This window comes from Passer domesticus, chromosome 7 (assembly GCF_036417665.1).
Source record: "Passer domesticus isolate bPasDom1 chromosome 7, bPasDom1.hap1, whole genome shotgun sequence".
Classification (NCBI taxonomy): domain Eukaryota; kingdom Metazoa; phylum Chordata; class Aves; order Passeriformes; family Passeridae; genus Passer; species Passer domesticus.
The window spans coordinates 7981461-7997165 of NC_087480.1; the positions used below are offsets into that span (position 1 = coordinate 7981461).

General features: G+C 45.1%; 1 protein-coding gene and 1 long non-coding RNA gene across 3 annotated transcripts in view; one reads left to right on the top strand and one right to left on the bottom strand.

Moving 5' to 3' along the window:
- LOC135304382 (uncharacterized) lies at positions 1-9703 on the bottom strand. Its single transcript, XR_010365796.1, has 3 exons — positions 9366-9703; positions 2104-2201; positions 1-335 (listed from the first exon to the last, which is right to left on the bottom strand). It is a non-coding gene; the product is annotated as an uncharacterized LOC135304382 (long non-coding RNA).
- WDR44 (WD repeat domain 44) overlaps positions 9012-15705 on the top strand; it is a 22812-nt gene continuing 16118 nt past the window's right edge. The window contains exons 1-2 of one of the 2 annotated variants that reach the window (XM_064426701.1): positions 9012-9145; positions 15420-15453. In XM_064426701.1, the coding sequence (XP_064282771.1) occupies positions 9072-9145; positions 15420-15453 (108 nt within the window). In that variant the 5' untranslated portion in view covers positions 9012-9071. Of the gene's footprint in view, positions 9146-10831; positions 11724-15419; positions 15454-15705 lie in introns of those variants that run through there. The other variant, XM_064426702.1, reaches the window with a different exon arrangement.

A 15705-nucleotide genomic window follows, 5' to 3' on the forward strand; every position in this document is an offset into this window, starting at 1 on the left:
TGTAATGTCTGAGATTTTAATTTCTCCTTAGTTTTAAGTTTTAGCTGATAAGGGGCAGAAAAGTCTAAAATATTGACAGTTTCCCCTAGATGGGAAAATGATTTCTGCAGGATGCTGGTCCTGCTCTGGAGCACACAGATGTTCCTCATTCTCAGGGGTTCAGTGCAGCTCCCTCTTTGTCTTTATCTTCTGGTAGCTATAGGTGTTCTCTTCATCTTCAGTGGGGCTGTGAATACCCTCAGTCTGCCCCATGCTGGTGCAGATGATGGTCCAGCAAGGTGCTGTCCTGCAGCATCTGAAGTACTCCATGGCTTGGCTCTCTTGAATATCTGTCACTAAGAAATACATTCATTTTTATATTCTTTAACATCACTGCTTTCTGTGCCTCCATAGATGGTTGTTTATTACCCACAGCCAGAGATGGTTTTGCTCCTCAGCACAATAAATCAGGCTCTTTTTAGCCCAGCCTGAAGAATTCCCAGAGTGGTTTCAGCTCCCCCAGAACCACAGTGTGACTCAACACACTGAACAGAAAACCAGACTTTCCCAGTAAACTCTGTTCCTCCACAGAAATTATTACTGGATATGAGTTGGTTTCTTTTTCATGGTGGTTGGTACTGGGGATCTTCAGCCTCTGGATTAACCTTGGAGCAGGGCAATGCAGGGGAAGCAGGAGGCAGCCCTGACCCCACAGAATGGGTGCCACGTGGCTGAAGTGGTCGGTGAGCAGGGGAGAAGTGATGAACAGCCAAGGGATAAAGGAAGAAATCCTGCCAAGCTGCAGGGATTTGGAAGCAGCCCTGTGGAGGCAGCTGTTCAGGGGGTGAGGAGCTTCCTGGCTTGGGATTGCACACACAGATCAGCCACCATGTGCAGGATGCAGCTGGGTTTCTGCACTTCCTAAATATTTCTGGGATTATTATTACCTTTTAATCAATGCAGAAAATTAATTGGAGGTGAGAATGGAAGTGCAGGGGTCAGCAAAGGAGCTGCTTTGTTATTTCTGTCACAACACAGCAGGGACCTGGAGCTGTTGACTAAACCACAGCAATATCAACAATACCCTTGGAGCTTCTTTTTTATAAATGACTACTGATGTCTTTATTAGCTTCCACAGCAGATAGCAACACCTGCAGCAAGAGATTTATACCCACTAATAATTAATTCTGTGTTAGCAATGGGGACTAACTCAAATATCATTAGCTGTGCCTAACAATAAAACATAGAGGTCACATAGTGCCCTTTGAAAGCTCTGATGTGACTGTTGTGCTAAACTCACCACACTGCTCTTCTGCCTGCCAGAGCACACAACAATGTTAATGTGGTCCTTGGCAGTCTCCAGAGGAAAAGTAAATGCTGAACTTCATTAAATATAATAGCACATAATAAGCTGATATTCGTTTACTTAATGCTCATGCTATGAATAGCAGATATTGACCCAAATGTGAGAATAGCCTTATCCAGTGTTCTGTCACCTAACATTAATCTTTATCAGCTTTGTGGTTATGTTCAGAGATCTCCCCTGGGTATGTTTCCTGGCCACTGTTAAACAAATAAAATGCTTCTACTGCCTATAATTAAAGACATATATTCAGCAGCAAAGAGGCACAAATGGAAGTGTACAGCAGGAAATTGCTGCACCCTGAGTTATCCTTCACGTAAACCACAATGGCAGAATAAGACACACTCCCTGCTGGCAAGGAAAAAGCAGAAAAGAGAATGAGATTAAACACTGACAAGCTGCAGTTCAGCCTCTGGGGTGCCCTAGGGTTGCCACATATAGCACTTTGATATATCAGCAAATACTCCTGATCTGGGAGAGATCATGCTCATGTGACCCCATCACCATTGTTATTCCAGCTTTTACTGCCACCCTGCATTGACAACTCTCTGCTACCACCACCACCACCACACTGCCACCTCTTTCCCCTCTCTGTACTCTGTTGACACCACTTCTTGCACCAGAGAGTAAAGACCATCCCCAGGAATGGGACAGGCGGTTCAGTGAGTGGAGATTTTTGGTTGATTCTTTCCATAAAAACACTGAAGGCCTGTTTCAGAATTTTCTCCCACATCTGTCCACCCAGGTTCACAGATACTCACCATGTGTTCTTTCTGGGCACTGGAAAGAGCAGCAAGGAACAATTTAATTTCCTCTGGGACCCAGAGTCTCTCAAGAGAAACAGCAGCAGAATGAGTCACTAAAAGTAAACAGTAATTATCATCACAAACACAGATTATCCATCTATCTCTAGATAGATAGATAGAAAGAAGCTTGGGTTAAACTAATCTTAAGTTTTAGGTAGAAAACCATGAAAGCAGGAGAATTCAAAGCTGGGGCTGCCATGGCAACACTGACTCATGCCATGGTGGTTGGGCATTGCAGTCTCCCTGGGACCCCCAGCAAGTGCTGATGTGTGCTCTGCATTTTGTGGGCATTCTGTGGATAGGTAATGGAGCTGGAGAAAGCAGCTGGGGTGTTTCTGGAAGAGGATGCAAGTTTTGAGAGAAGAACTGGAAACCCAGATCTGGAGAGACAGAGGCACAAGTAAATCTGGGCTCACAAGTGAGGCTGCACATGAACTCCTGAGCCCACAGCCCCAGCAAGACATGGGACCATGAGAAGCTGGTCAGGAAGACAAAAGTTGCAGTAGTGAAGCTGGAATACTGAAATCCCACCTGTGAATCCTAAATCAGTGCTAGCTCTAGCATGGGTCCTGCCCACAGGGCTACAACTTCCAGGTCCTGCTCTGCCCAGCAGGTGCCTCTGTGCAACAGAGCAACTTCATTTTCCTCCAAGTAAAATTTCTTACAGTCATGGAAGTCTCTTCATGCAACTGTGTCCCATTTGCAGTTATTCTGTGGAGGAATTGAGTCTAAACCAGAGACCAAGGGCTGATAAAATCTCAGTTAAAAACAGTGTGACCTGCTGGCTGTAGTCAGGAGAGTCTGGGTCCTCCTGCCACATCAGAGAGGCATGCCCAGGAGAGCAGCCACAGGGTACTAAATAGAGGTGTGATGAGCAGGAGCTGAGAAGATGTTTTCTTAGCACCGACTGGCTTCATATTAATGGTATATATAAAATTATAACTTCCAGACTCCTCAGTGTCTTTAGAAATCAGACTGATTCTTGTGAACATTTTTAGAATGCAGTCATTTTCGAATGAATTTTGTTCAACACAGAAAATGTATGCAATACAATTCCTCCACTGTAATGTTATTATCTTTTCTATGTCTCTTTCCCTTTCAATATATGTGTTCTGTAAAATCTTGTCAGTAAAAGATATGTATTTGTTTCTCTTTCAACACTTACATTAATTTTGGATTTGTTTAATCTTCACAAGTAACAAATTACCTTTTAAAATGTGACAAAATTCACTTCAAAGCAAGCTGCTCTCAATTGTTCCTTACAAAAACAGCCAATGCACTCTTTTTCATTGTGCATGCCAGCATTCACTGCTTTGATCATGATTTTTGGTGAGCTGCAATGAACAAAAGTACATGTTCAGAGAAGAGTGCAACTCCCAGCTCTGCTATACATTGATACACCAAGCCTGATTCATAAAATAGCAGTGTGCTTTTAGGCATCTAGAGTAGAGAAAACAAAAATATAACAATTGTATATGTATCCACTGAGCATCTTCAGACAAAAATAAAGCATGGAAATTTGGAGGATAGAGCATTTGCATTGGCAAAGCTGAGACACAACTCATCTGCACATGCAGGAACTGTCAGCGTGCCAGGAAGAGCGATTAAACAGCACGTCTGTGTAGTTCAATCGGTTTGTTTGTGAGAGCAGATGATACAGTGCAAGTCAGAGCAGCAGGAAAACCCTTTGACTAGAAAGCCATGCACAGTCTGAGTTTTGGGAGGCCACCTCAAAAGACTGATGGGGCTTTTACGAGCATTTCTTAACCCTTTCAGCAGGCACCAAGTCTCCACCTCACCTTTGATTTAGTAGCTGCACTTTTTCCCGCTTCACACTTTGGGTAACTGACCATAAAATAACAACGTTATTTCTACTTCTAAAAGAAAAGTTTGATGCTCTGCTTCTGGAAGCAAGGAAACCCCCCATGCACGGCCAGTTTTGCTCAGCCTGTCCTGCCTCCTCTTTGCCAGGAGCAGTCACTGCTGTTCAGTTCCACATACCGTGTCTCCACAGCTGTGGGATGGAGACAGGATCCTGACTGGGCATACCCTGTGTTTGGAGCAAAAGGGCACCAACATCCCAGTGGACGTTAAACCTCTTCTTCCCACCTTTTGAGCCATGGGAAGGAGCCTCACTGCTGGATTTTTCCAGGGTGGATCTGGCCTTTGCAAAGAAACAAGCCAACCCCTTCAGTTGCATGAAGCACACCCTGCTGGGCACTGCCAAGCATGGGTGTGCATCTCCATAAGGAAGGAGAGCAGGGGCACTTCTCACTAGTTTGCTCAATGCCTCATCCAACATGCCAGGAATGGGACATCTATAACTTCTCTGGGCAACCTGTTCCAGTGTCTCACCACCCTCACAGTAAAGAATTTCTTCTGTATATTTAAATTTTTCCTCTCTCAGTTTGAATCATTATTCCTTGACTTATTGCTACAGCTCCTGATGAACCTTCAGAAAAAATAAGTTAGAGGACCTTTCCCTCTTAATCACAACAGGAAGAGACTGCCCAGTCCATTCAGGACAAATATTTTCCAGATCTGCTTTTCAATTACAAGATATTTTCTTTCCTACAGCATGCCTTGTGCTGAGCACTTCCCATGCTCCCAGAAAGGAAAGGCATGTGTTATAGCACCATGTGCTCCCAATCAGTCTCATACCTGCATGAAAACAAACCTCTTTCATAGCTGCTGGTGTAAATAGCCCAGGCACAGGGCTTGCAGTGTGACTGAGTCATCAGCAGCTGGCAAATGCCACTGTGTGTTTCCACACCTGACACACACAGCCACAGACAACCTTGCCATATCTCTCTTCCCTGCCACACCTTCTTCAGGAAACATTTTGCTTGATAAATTTTTGACAAGTGTGTTTTCTGTGAACTGATTTGCTATTGATGGGGTTTTCATCACTGTTGTTACCTGTGTGCCCAGGGAATACTGTGTGGGAGCTGAGTACAGAGCATTTCCCATTTCCCAGTGCAGATTTCCCATTCACCTGTGCCTGGAGGTTGGTGTTCGACCACATTCTACTGTTATATTTTTGTTTGCATTTCTTAGTGCATTTCTTCACCCCCTGCAGGATGATTTGAGTTCCCTCATGGCATTTTGCTAGCTGAGATCCTCCCTTCCTCCTCCAGTTTCCCCTGGTTCCTCTCTTTGCCAATACTTGACAAAGTTTCTCGCCCCTCCTTATCTTTCGGTGACCCTCCTGGCACTTCTGCACCATTTTGGGGGCACTCTGCAGCCTGTGTGAGCACCCTTCACACACAGCTGCCTGTGCAGACAGTTGTCAACAACCAAACCTCCCAGCACGCTCCCTCTGGGACAGCACAGGGGCCAAGGTGTGATGGCTGTGGTGGCAGGTGCCAAGGGAAGGTGCCTGTGCATCAACAGTGATTTGCAGCACTGGGCAGGAGCAGTTCTCACAAAGAGAACCAGAAATCATGATTTGCATCAATGGCTTGTCAAACAAGTTGGCAAAGACAGATGCTCCTACATGGCGCTCCAGGTATGCAGCTTTTCCTGTTTCCCTGCCCCTCTCAGACCAGCACAGGCTTGGTGCTCAGGATTTTGAGTCAAAGAGAATTACTCAGTTTTATCTGGCCACTGATGTCATTCACAGCTCCTCACAGGTCTCTTCTACTCTCATCAAACTCTGTATCCCCGGGGAGCAAGGTCATACAGAGAAGCATCTCCAAGCCCCAGGATGCCATGCAGGAAGCCTCGGTGTAATTCTTGGTTCAGCCAGTTGTTTTAGGTTTCACTTTTACTGTTCATCCTGTGGTAGACCTGGGACCAGCTGTTCTTCCAGCACTTGTGCCCCTTGCTTCTCCCCGTGCCCAGGAGATCACTCACTGTCTATGCTGCAGGATGGAATCAGCTCCAAGTTATCCCTAAAAATATTTTTTGCCCTTATTTTTTTAACTCAATGATAGAAAACAGTTTTGCTTTAAAACCTTATATCCTTAGGTAACTAGATGAATCCAGAGATGGGTGATATTTTGCACAGGCTGCAAATCCACCCTGTATCTGTCTGCAATGAATATATAAAGATTTAGTGGGGCCAAGACCTATCCGCCAATATCAGCAGTGCTAGCAAATGAGCTGGGAAGAAACAGAGAGGGACTCCTGTGCTTTCTGAGCCTCTGAACTATGAAAGCAGCAGCAAAGCCACTCAAAAAGACACAAGCCTTTATACTTGAAGTCAGCCTGGCCATGGAAAAAGACCAGAAAACTTCCACACATCAGCGTGATTTTGGTAAGATGGTCCTGCTGACACCACAGAGTGCTTGGGACGAGCTGATACATGAGCTTGATTCATGGGAGGCCCTGGGGGAAGTCCATGCCCAAGCTAAAGAAGATAAAAATTCTCATTACCTGGTCGAGATCAAAGAGGGCATGGAGGACCTTGAGCTGCTGGGCACAGGGCTCAGCCATGGGGTACTGGGGAAACACTGGGACCAGTTTGTGCTCACTGGGGTCTGAAATGCATAGACTAATGGTTGAGCAGGACGTGAAAGTCAGAAAACAATTGAAGTAATTCAATTGTGTATGATTTCCTGTTAACAAATCTTAGCACATGTACAATCTGCTATGTCAAGGAGTCTGCCGTTCATAAGGGTTTTAACCTATGATCTCATCTTCTTCCTCATGTGGGTTTGGTTTTGAGAAAACTGGGCCAGGGACAATATTGGATATAAGTGAAGATTTAGCAGCTCCTTGCAGAGCTGGCCATTGCAGTCCCTCCAAGCAAACACTTCCCACTTCTATGGGAAGGTGAGATGAGCCCTCACTGCCATCCTTGTGCTCATCCCTGCCTGCAGCCTGGGAAAGGGCTGTGCCAATTCTGGGGAGAAAGCAGCCAGGTCCCTTGCAAACACTAATTATGACCTATATCTTCTATCTCAGTAAACTTTGTCCCTGTTACACCCAATTGTCCTCTTGATGATCTTTACGAGCAGCAGAGATAACAGCAGCCAGCCTGAAAACCCTGCACATCCCCAGCAGCACCCTGCAGAGGCAGCACAACCCAGCAGGAACAAGTCCTTGCTCTGCCTCTGTCTTGGCCAGTGGGTTTCCTGGTGCTTAAATAACACCTCAGTAGCCAGTTGCATTTGTCTCCATGGGCAAATCAGGCATGGCTGTGTCAGTGTGGTCCTGTGGTTATAATCCTCCTGATCTAGGGGCTCTATCAACCTCTGAGAAGCCACTCTGATGCAAAAAACAAGTGGGTTTGGAGTGGAAAGGTCAAGACTGCTGTGGTAAAGCTGAATTTTAATCATTGTGTAAGACCTGACTAAATACCAAAACTGGGCTTTTATTTGAATGTTCCTTAATTCGGCAATGACATAATTTCCTCTGCCTAATGAAACATGAAGTCATGCAGCTGCCATGAGTGACACACTGATAAACAATTCAAGATGCTTTTCAATAGCATTTTTCTCCAGTTTCCAGAGCCATCTGCCTTCCCCAGCTAAGGTTACATCATTACTGACTTTAATTATTTAGAGCCAATCCTACTTACTCTAATGCAATTGTTGTGTTTGGCTGTCAGGGCAGAAACAGTGTGCAATGAATAAAGTCAGCAATTTTCTGTACTAATTATTTATTCAAATCCTTCAACGTTGAGAGCTTAAGGTGTGTGCTAGGCTCATCCTTCCTTATTTTTAAAAATAATCAGAAGAACTGCTCATGCATTTCCAGTGTGTTTGTTTCCTGCACTTCTGCTGGTTTGGCTGAGTAGTGTAATGACTTTTTAAGGGAATGGGAGGCTGTGGCCTGATGTCACCTGCACGTGCAGGACAGGTGTGCATGTACCCACCTGCATGTGCACAACCACCTCTGTGTCAACCATTCGACAACAGTAACTGTTTCAAATACATTAAGCCTTTGCCTATTTCACAAAAAATAAGAGAATAGACAGAGGACTCCAGTTTGTTCTTTGGGAATTCTGTGCTTGTTGGAAGTCAGAAAAAGAGCTGTAGGTCAGCTAGGGAGCCAAAGAGCAAGGGGAACAGGAGGTCAGTGCAGAGAATGTGGAGAGAAGCCTAAATTTATGCTCAGCCTGCCACAGGTCATGTGTATTGATTAAGTGTTTTGGCTCAGGAACAGGCATTTATTGCTGAGCAATATTAAAAGCTGTGCAGGTTTCAAGGGGAAGCCTCTTTCCTCTGGGAGTTGCCGTTGATCACTCATAATTAGATGGGAGGTCAAAGCTGACCAGAGGATCAGATGAAAATTTATGGAAGGAAAATATGAGGAAAAACAAATAAGGAACCATATGATTTAATTCCTGCTGCCGGTTTCAAACATTCATTACAGAAATTAATGAGAAAATAATTGTCTTAGAAGTTCTTGTCATTTTGTCTAGTTGACTAGTTATCTATCATCTGATTGTATCACAGAATCCCTTGGCTGGAAAAGACCCAGGTAGGGGTCGGGCTCTTCTCACAGGGAACCAGCAACAGGACAAGGGGACAAAGTCTTAAACTGTGCCAGGGGAGGTTTAGGTTGGACGTTAAGAAGGATTTCTTCACAAAAGGGCGATCAGACATCGGAACGGGCTGCCCTGGGAGGTGGTGGAGCCACCGGTCCTGGAGGTGTTTAAGGAAAGACAACGCGGCACTCGGTGCCATGGTCTGGTTGACAAGGTGCTGTTGGGCCATGGGCCGGACTCGATGAGCTCCCAGGTCCGTTTCCCCCGCTCAGGTCCGTGGTTTTCGGCCCCGGTGTCTCCTCACGGGCAGAGGCGGCGGCGGCTCCCCCTCACCCCCTCACCCCCTCACGGCGGCCGCCAGGGGGCGCTGCGCCGCGCGGGGGAGCCCCGCCCTCCCGGCCCTCGGGGGCGGGGCCGGGCCGCTCTCGCGAGAGCCGCGCGGCACCGCCCGGCCCGCGGTGCCCGGAGGTGGCGGCCCGGCCCGGCCATGGCGTCCGACAGCGACACCGAGGAGTTCTACGATGCGCCCGAGGACGTGCATCCCGCGGGCTCCCCCGCGCCGTGAGTTCGCGCCGCCCTGCCCTGCCCTGCCCTGCCCTGCCCTCCCTCCTCTCAGCGCGGCCCCGCCGTCGCTGGGCAGCTCCCGGGGGTGCGGGGGGAAGCGGGGTCCGAGCGGGGCCGCGGCCCCGCTGAGGGCTCGGGGTCCGCTCGGGGCGCGGAGGGTGCGGGGAGCCGAGCCGGGCTCGCCCGGCGCTGCTGCGGGTGGAGGATGAGCTCATACCTGCCTGGCTGAGGCGGGAGCGGCGGTAGGGCTGGGAGGAGACGGGCGGAGATGGCATCGACAGAAGTCATCCCTGAAATGCGATAAAAGTAACAGATTTTCTGAGCGAGGAGAAGCGAGCGGGCTTCGTCAGCAACAGGCAGCTGTTGCTGCGTGAAGAACAACTTCTGGTGCGCTCTGTTTTTAGTGGTGCCTTTAATACTTTCACTGTTTTTAATGGGGATTGGACTAGATTATCTCCCGAGGTCCCTTCCCAGCCTAACAAATCTGTGATTCCATGTGGCTTTGATGCTTCTTGCCCTTGGCCAGCTGGTTCCAGGAGTGAAGATTTACCAGCGTTTTCCGAACTAGATCCCAGTGCTGCTGCCTCAGAGCTGCCCTGACACCGGGTTGTTGGTGTCAGCCAAATGTGCTCCCTCCTGTTGTAAATCTCTTTCTGGTTGTGTGCTGGACAGGTTATGGCTTGTATCAGTTCTGGTTTTTGTGTAGCCTGGACCAGACCTCTTCAATATTTTACTTGGTAGGATGAGGTTTCACATGGCCTGTTTATAGAGTAATAGATATGGATTGTGGGATCCATGCATTTGAGGCTTTAATAATGGACTAAGGAGCTTGTTTTAAGCTGTCACTCAGTGGTCACTGGATGCCTACAAGAAAGGAAAGACTGGATCTTTTCTCCTCACCTTCAGATCCACAATTAAAGTTTTTCTGAACTTAGCTACTTAGCTGTAGCCTGTGAAAAGCACATCTTAGCACACAGTTCTGCAGGATGTGATAAGCCAGATTCACAGTGCTTGTACTGGAAATGAGGTTTTTCTCTAACTGCTTACCTTCTGCTAGGAATAGTGATCAAACTCTTCTCTGAGTTGCATTAACTCAAAGTAAACAGCTGAAAACTAGAGACAGCAAAAAGTGTTCAATAAGTTAAAGCAGCTGGGACCTGTCAGGGTTGGGACAGGAGAGGGTGAAGGTGAGGGATTAGTGTGACTGGAGGCCACAGACAGGAAAGGGGAAGCAGGCTTTGGTAGAAGTGAGCTGTTAAATCTGCACATCCACCTTTTGTCTGATGCAGGTCATGCCATGTGTCCTGGCTTTGCAGGTTTCCACCACCTGTACCTAAGCAGAACTTGGTAATATGAAGTCACTCACTAGAAATTAAAGTGAAAGATGCTTTTAATTTCTCTAGTGCTCTTCTGTAACCTGTGTCAATGCATCATTGACTCGAGTCAGTAGAATTCTGTGAGCCTGAGTCAAGGAAGGAGGTGATGTCTGTGACCTTAGTTTGCAATACAGCTGCTGGTCTGTAATTCAGTCTGTTGGTGAATCTAACAGTATGGACAGTATTTTCTCAAAATAAACTTTGAGATTTCATAAGAGCTAATTTCACATGTGCATTGGACACTTCTAGGAAGCAGGCTGGTATATTATTTTGCACGTGTAATGATGTTGGGTTGGGACCACAAAAAAAACCCCAAAAGCCTTCTTTTTGCAGGCAAGGCAACTGAAAACAAGTACATGTTGCCCTCTGCAGTTTCAGATATTTCCTCCTGCATTCTGTGTTCTGATGATCAGTAAAATCAGCTGGGAATCCTTTTTGGCAGCAGTAGTTTGCAGCAAAGCAGTGTAGATACATTTGCCCTCATTAAAAATGTGAGGTTTGTAGCTTCCTCCCTCCCTAGCCTTTGTTCTATGTGGGGAAGTTTAATAGCTGCTGATAGAGAAACTCTGAAAGTGGTGCCAAGTGTTCACGTCAGCTTGCTGCCTTCTTTGCTGTTTACTTGCTTTATTAATTGTCTGGTCTGTAAGAGTGGAGTTTCCAAGTTGGATGTAGGCTCCCAGTTCCCACTGTTAAATCATTAAATTACTGATGCTGGAGTCCCTCTCAAGGAAAGCACCATATTCTCATCCTCAACTACATCTGTAGCTGGTGCTTTTTAAGAACTAATTAGCAGAAATTACAGACCCTGATGCAAAGTGTTTCTTTCGGATTGGAATGGTCTGGGGTAGTGGTCCTGGGGTAGCTGTTCTGGGGTGATGACCTCTCTAAGATGAGGTGTGTTTGGAGATGTTCTGAGACTACTGTATCCCCTGTGGCAAGGCCTGTCTGCTTCCCTTCTGCTCTAGATCTTGCCTTTTTTTGTAATTCTGCTTTTGACACGTGGAGGCTGTCCATCTGTTGGATAACTGAGTCCAGAGTAAAAAGGGAGAGGTAGTGTGACCGAAGATGCTCCTGTTTAACCTCTGTCACTAGCTTTAAAAGCACAATAACCATGGACGAATTTAGGAAAAGATGCTGAAATGTAGAGGCCTGAACAGTCCCATGCAGGAGGATATCAGTTTTGAGAGAAGGAGAGTGAAGTAAGGCACACTTGGTTAGATGCAGGCATGTGACAGACCCTCTATATTTTATTTATAGGAAAAGTGATCCACCCACTCTGAAATGAAAAACTGCCAAACCTTATAGTTTGGACTTCATATGCCTAACAGTGGAGGGGGGCAAATTTGTTCCTAGTATGCTTGTATCCTAAAAATTGTTATGAGAAACCAAACAAAAGAGATGGTGTGGGTAGTAGGAAATGTCCTCTGTTTTGTTTAAATTCTTGACTTGTAACTTGAGTAGTCCTGTACTTTAGAAGTTGCCTTGATGCTTTTCCTGAAGAATTTAGTGTTTCCCCGTGTAGGAAGACAGGTAAGGTGAAGTGCCCCATTGACATGTGGGAGATGCTTACTACAACTTTTGTGTGTGTGAGTGTTTTAGCCAACGTGCAAAGCTGATCATGGCAGCAGATGGAGTGTGAAGTGTTGGTTGTGCTCAGTGCTGCAGATGCATTTCTGCACTCAGAGAGCTTCCCCAGGGCAGCCCAGACATGCATTGCAGCAGTGAATCCCTGCAGGTTTGAAGGTGTGCCTGCCATGGAGAGCTGCAGCAGCAGTAATTACAGCTTTAGGGCAGCCACAGGCTCGAGGGAACATCGTGTGCAGGACAGCAGTGAAGGCAGTTCTGGGCTGGCTGCTGAAGCTGTGTGTTCTGCACAGGGCACAGCTGCTCTGCACTGCAAACACCTTCCCATCTGCTCCCTGGCACCTGTTGTGTAACAATGCACATCCTCCCAGGAAGGCAGCACTGTCGGCTTGGGACTTGCCCAAGGCCAGTACTCACATTGTTTCTTGTTTGAAGGGCTGGATGTTTTGTTTTCTGTCACAAAACTTAACAACAACATCTTGAAAATGTGAAGCCTGCTTCAAACAGGTGCTAGGCTGGAGCTACCTGGTAGTAAGAATGGGAGCTTCCCTTGGTCTGGTCACTACCAGGATGAATTCGATAGTGGGATAAACAAGTAAAAATAAAGTTTCTTTGTGCATTTGTTTGACTTTCACACTAATCAGACATCTGTTTGTGCAAGTGAAATGGGATATTTCTTTGAATTGTGTTTAATCTTTGTAGATAACCTTGAAGCCTTCCTTTGTTCAACTGGTGTAAAAGTGGTGTCATGTAAGATAACGTAGAAGTTATGTGAAATGCAGTCTAGAAGATGTATTGCTATCAGTTTATAAATCCCACTTTTTAGTAAACCTTCATACCAGATTAGTTTTTGCCTTATGTTTTCTGTGGCTTATGTCAGTTTTCATGTGCTGCCTGACCTTTCAATGCCAAATCAATATTTGATCTTTGGGTTGATCTTACGTAAATATTTTCAGATGCTTTTGCCACTGTATATGCTTTTTTTTTTAAATGCAAGGATTTCATATACTGCATCTAGAAAAATAATGGGCTAAAAGTAAAGGGGCACAGAGAAGGCTGTAAGTTCAGGTGGTTGGGAGGACAAGACCATTCCAGAGTTGTGTTGAAGTACAAAAGATTTCAGTTGCTGAGCTGGCTGGCTTTGTGTAAATGTAGTAGCACATGAGCAGTAACTGCTCACAACTGGGAGTGATGATGCTGACAGACACACAGCTCAAGTCCTCTCAGGCAAGCCACTGAGCTTACCTGGCTGTATTACAAACGGATCTGAAAGTGGGGATTTTGCCAAACAGCTGTGGAAGCTTTCCAGTATTTTAAAAGCATGCAAATTCCATGGTAAAGCTTCTCCTTAATTGTGTGTGAGAGTTACGTCAAGCTACCAGCAGGATGTTATGTTCTGCACCTGCTACTTCTGTAACCTTTATCACTCAAGAAAGCACCTTTTTCCCAAGGCTGCTGAGTAGCCTGAGCGTGGAAAGTAACATCTGGTTTTGTTTGAGTGAAGAGTTTCTGCAAAACTAATTAGCTGCAGAAGTCTGAAACAGTGGCAGTGTCTTTTGAACCTCTGATTTTGTGTAACCAGCGTAGGAATGAGTTGCCTGTACCAAAAGTGAGGGGCTAATTAGGGAAGTGTCACAGTAGAAAACTGAAATATCTATTTGCAGTTGAGGGATTTGTCTGATTTGGGTTGTTAAGCAGTGTCTTGTAAAATAGGACCCTGGCTGAAGCCTAGGCATTAATGTTGTAATTATAAATATATTTCATTGTTAAAGTCATCTCATGGACTTAATGATCTGTGACGCATTTCTGCCACTCCTAAGAAAATCCAGGAGTTGATAGTGGAACTGAAAATGTTTCAGTAACCAGAAATCCCACACAGGCTGCGGGCTTTCCCAGCAATGTGTTTTGTGATACAAAAAATGTTCTTGTTTTTCTGGTCAAAACATTAATTTTCTCCTTTTATTGTACATTGGGGTTAGAGCTTCTAGGAGGATTATACCTCAAAACAGTGTCACAGGTATTGCACACCTGAAGTTAATATTTGGACAGAAGCATCTCAGTGTAACATGTTAAATTAGTTGCAATGATAAAGTGTTTATGTTCCAATCCACTGTACTTTCTTGTTTACTTAGCTTTGCTGTATAAATGGGATCTTTGCTTTTTTGTGATTAAATGCTTCCAGATGGTGAAGAGCAAAGCTGAAGTTCTTAAAAACCAAATGGAAATAGTTGTGGGTTTTTTCAGGAAGTATTGTTCCTTAAAATGATTTTGGAGGCAGGAGGGGCAAATGAGGCTGAGATCTCAATATTTGCCTGTATTGCTTGGTGCCAGGTGATACTTGGGGTTCAGGGTGTCCCTGATCTTGGTAGTCAGCTGGGATCTGTGTGCAGTCCAGGCAGTTCCTGTGGTAATAAGCTTTCAGGGAATTAATCTGCAACTTTGTCTGCTTGTGACTGACAAACTGATAAAATCATAGAACCATTCAGGGTGGAAGCAGCCAGGAAAAATCATCTGGTCCAACCTTTCCTTTATGTATCAGCGAGGTTCTGAGTAAGCAGTGTGACTCGATATTTAAATGTCTTCCAGAATTATAAAAGTCTTGTGGAAGTTGTAAATTCGAGATATAAAAAGAGCTGACCATGTACTAATTGAATTGACTTGACAAGAAGTAATTATTTGATACCATTCCCCTAAGATAACTTGTTCCTTCATGTAATTAGTGTAACGAGAGGTGGTGTGTGAGTGGTTGCTAATGCTAAGTCACTGTTTCACCGTGTGTATTTTGGAAAGTAGTGCACACCAGTTCCTTCCTGTTACAATGTATTTTGTCTCTATTTATACCAAATGTCCTGATTAGAAACAAGATCTTAGGTTTGCTACAGATTCTGAAGGGCAGAGTGCCTGTGATAGTGCCAACTCTATGGATCAGGGTTCAGGCATATGATTTGCAGAGTACTGAAGTGTTTGTGCTTCTGCTTTCTGAGAGTTTTTCTTTCTTTAATGTCCACCCAATGCTAATTTTGAAATCTCTGTAGTGCAAAATGTTTTTAGTTTTGTACTTGGAATAACATCGTTTTATTAGAAAAGGGTGGTAGGTGATTTCTAGAAGATTCTGCTGACAAACTTTCAGAATTTGTAGAAGCTGTGGATCTGTGTGTGGTATAGAGTAGGGAACTTGTGTAGAAGTGATGTGAAAAACATTCACTTTATTTCTCATCTAAATTATCAAGTATATGGTTCCTGCAAAGGAAGGCTGTGTTGTAGACTGTTTAAAACAAAGCTTACCTAAGTCTATCTTCTCTTTCTAACAGGTCACCAACAAAAGTTGGAACCCATGTAGTAAAGGTGAGTTTCTTCTTAAAATCAGTCAAGTGCTTGTTGGTGAACACAGGGCTGAGTATTTCCACCTGATGTGCTGCAGTACTCCTGGCACACAGAGCAATTACAGACTTTCCTTGTTGTAGGTAACAATTGTGCTTGTCTTGAAATTCCAGCTTTCCTTTTATTTAGGGTATGTTATAGTGTATTGAAGCTTATTTTATTCTGAAATGTGTATGTGAAATTTAATTAAGCTGTATGTGATTAAGAACTGTGCTC